The sequence below is a fragment of the Henckelia pumila genome, chromosome 1 (genome assembly GCF_033568475.1).
Source record: "Henckelia pumila isolate YLH828 chromosome 1, ASM3356847v2, whole genome shotgun sequence".
Lineage (NCBI taxonomy): Eukaryota > Viridiplantae > Streptophyta > Magnoliopsida > Lamiales > Gesneriaceae > Henckelia > Henckelia pumila.
Window position 1 is genome coordinate 78,630,960 of NC_133120.1, and position 3,357 is coordinate 78,634,316.

Below are 3,357 nucleotides of genomic sequence, written 5' to 3' on the forward strand. Positions count from 1 at the left end.
AACCATCTACTCACGAAACATCAAGCATTGCCTCTTGAGCTAAGGAATCACAAAAGTGGAACTATCGTCATCAAAGCCATTCACAAAACAGATCCCGCAAGACTTGATTGGCAAAATAGCATAAGGTTTTGATATTACCACATTCAGCTAATCACATAAAATAGTAATGAATATCATAGTTAGATGCCTTCACAACTTAGACCATGGATCACCTCAGAGCAACATCATAAAAAAGTGCACACTTGTTGACAAAACTTACAAATGGAAACCGTGAAATATAACTTGTGGAGATATAATATCATATGACAGGGAAGCAGTCTTTACTGTCACATGATCCATGTGAACCGACATAATCGTCGTCACTGGGCAGAAGTGTGACTTCACCGTCCTAAAAAAAACAAACACCAAGTGCTAAACTTCTCAGGAAATTGTCACAATCACATGTTTATAATCTGATGATCTAAAATTCATAACTAATTCCTCAGTTAACTCCAGAAAATAATATAATAAAAAATAAGAAGGTCGACATGATTAAGATAGCACCTTGATTTCACAAAACACTGGCTTTTCCCCACCCGCACAATGAACAGCACCTCGAAAAAGTGTACTCTCCTCACTTCCTCCTTCCCGTGCTCTAAAAGTCACAGCGAAATATGTAGTTCCACGGTTGATCTTGCAAACTTTCACAAGCTTGAAATTTTTCATCTGTAACCCGTAGGAAAAAATGCAAAACAGAACGTTGATAACAATTATAATCATCAGAATTGTAGAATATAAATGCATCAAAAAACTTGTCTAACTTTGGTGTCATTGTAAAATTGCAAAGCTGATTCCGCCAAATCTCTCATAGAATCTTCTTTGTCCGCATTCACAATCGTGAATACTGCATCCACCACTGGATCATCATCAGCAGCAGCAACAGGTGGCACCATGCAGTAATCACACAACTGTAACCAAATATTAGTTTCTGGGTGTTCATTACACTGTTGAAGGAGTCTCAAAAGAACAATTCGGTCAGCATCAAGAAATTTGAAAGGGAATAAATTTCACACTTCATGCTAATATGGCAATCCCTCACAATAAGCCTCTAAAATTGCAGGAGACTTGGATTCTGCGGACTCCATATGGTTGAATTCCGTATCGCTGGATTCCATGTCGCTTTCATCCCAATCGGTAACCTTTGTGTCACTCAACTCTATGTTATCGCTGCATGTTTCACATTGACACCAAATCAGTAGAAAATACAACACAATAAAGAAGCCGGAATCCATTTTTCAAAAAAAAAAAAAACCAAATAATCCTTAGTTTACAAACAAACACAACCAATCGTTTAAACACGAGTACACACGATAATTCAAACGCCGATCTATACGACATCAAATCCAAAACAATAACGGATATCAATCTCGTTACTCTTTAATCAAATTCCAACAGAACAAAAAGAAATATAAAAAAAGCACACTTATTAACAAAACTGCACACTTATTAACAAAACTTACAAATGGAAACGTGAAATATAACTTGTGGAGATATAATACCATATGACAGGGGAGACATCTTTACTGGCACATGATCCATGCGGATCGACATAATCGTCGTCACTGGGCAGAAGTGTGACTTCATCGTCCTAAAAAAAAAAAAGCAAACACCAAGTGCTAAACTTCTTAGGCAGTTGTCACGATCACATGTTTAGGATCTGATGATCTAAAATTCATAACTTGTTTTCCTCAATTAACTCCAGAAAATAATATGATAAAAAATAACGAGGTCAACATGATGAAGATAGCACCTTGATTTCACAAAACACCGGCTTTTCCCCACCCGCACAATTAACAGCACCTCGAAAAAGTGTACTCTCCTCACTTCCTTTTTCCTGTGCTCTGAAAGTCACTGCGAAATATGTAGTTCCACAGTTGATCTTGCAAACTTTCACAGCTTGAAATTTTTCATCTGTAACCCGTAGGAAAAATTGCAAAACACAACGTTTAACGATAACAATGATAATCATCTTAGTTGTAGAATATAAATGCATAAAAAAAAAACTTGTCCAACTTTGGTGTCATTGTAAAATTGCAAAGCTAATTCAGCCAAATCTCTCAAAGAATCTTATTTGTCCGCATTCACAAATGTGTGTATTGTATCCAACACTGGATCATCATCATCATCAACAGGTGTCACCATACAGTAATCACACAACTGTGGACAAGTTTTACCAAAAATTAGTTTCTGGGTGTTCATTATGCTGTTGAATGAGTTTCAAAAGAACAATTCGGTCGGTATCAAGAAATTTAAAAAGGAACAAATTTCATACTTCACGCAAACGTGGCAATCTTTGCCTATAAGACTCTAAAATTGCAGGAGACTTGGATTCCGCGGACTCCATATGGTTGAATTCCGTATGGATTTCATCCCAATCAGTAAGCTGTGCGTGACTCAACTCTAAGTCATCGCTGCACGTTTCACATCGACACCAAATCAGTAGAAAATACAACACAACAAAGAAGCCGGAATCCATTTTTCAAAAAAAAAAAAACCTAATAATCCTCAGTTTACAAACACAACCAGTCGTTCAAACACGAGTACACACGATAATTCAAGCGCCGATCTATACGAAATCAAATTCAAAAACAACGGATATCAACCTCGTTACTCTTTAATCAAATTCCAACAAAATAAGAATAAATCAAAAAATAAAATCAGTGAACGAATCAAGAGAATGCCTCATCTTTGGTTTTTGTTCTTTTTTGAAGAGGATTTACAGAAGAACAGAACGACGAACAAAGGGATTGCGAAATAACCCAAAAACAATTACCTCTCAGACGCTAGGAGATAATTCCATTTTAGGCCCAACAGGAATAAAAGTATGTTTTTTTTTAATTATTAATATTAATTTTTTAAAAAATTCAAATGTAACGTGGAATATTGAAATCCTCCTTGGATGAATTGGTGTTCAGTCCTTAAATCCAAAAGCAAATTAAGAATCAGTCCCTTGTAAGAAAAAATTTGTTTGCACTCCCTGGGCCCACATTATTTTTCTCGGATAAAATTTAGTACGAAACATTGAAAATATGGTACAAATACAAGATATTTGAGCACTAATTGTTCAAGATCGAGTACAAAAAATATAATTTTGAGTATAAAATCTAAACATCTTTATTAATGTGAACTTGCAACATGTGTTTGAGTACTCAAAAATCATATATTTGTACCAGATCTAACACATTGGGTACTCAAAAAAATCATATATTTGTACCATATTTTCAATATTTTGTACCGATTTTCATCCAAATAAGATAAATGTGTTATTAATATCAATATTTTTTAGTACTCGAAAATCATATATTTATACTAGATCTA

At 34.9% G+C, this 3,357-nt stretch overlaps 1 protein-coding gene across 1 annotated transcript; it reads right to left on the reverse strand.

Annotated features, from left to right (window-relative positions):
• Positions 1-298: 298 nt before the first annotated feature.
• Positions 299-2,745, reverse strand: LOC140865851 (uncharacterized). Its single transcript, XM_073270674.1, has 5 exons — positions 2,643-2,745; positions 1,053-1,206; positions 801-947; positions 544-705; positions 299-388 (listed from the first exon to the last, which is right to left on the reverse strand). Exons 3-5 carry the CDS (start codon positions 930-932, stop codon positions 299-301), a joined length of 384 nt encoding a protein of 127 aa, XP_073126775.1. The 5' UTR covers positions 933-947; positions 1,053-1,206; positions 2,643-2,745.
• Between the last annotated feature and the right edge of the window lie 612 nt (positions 2,746-3,357).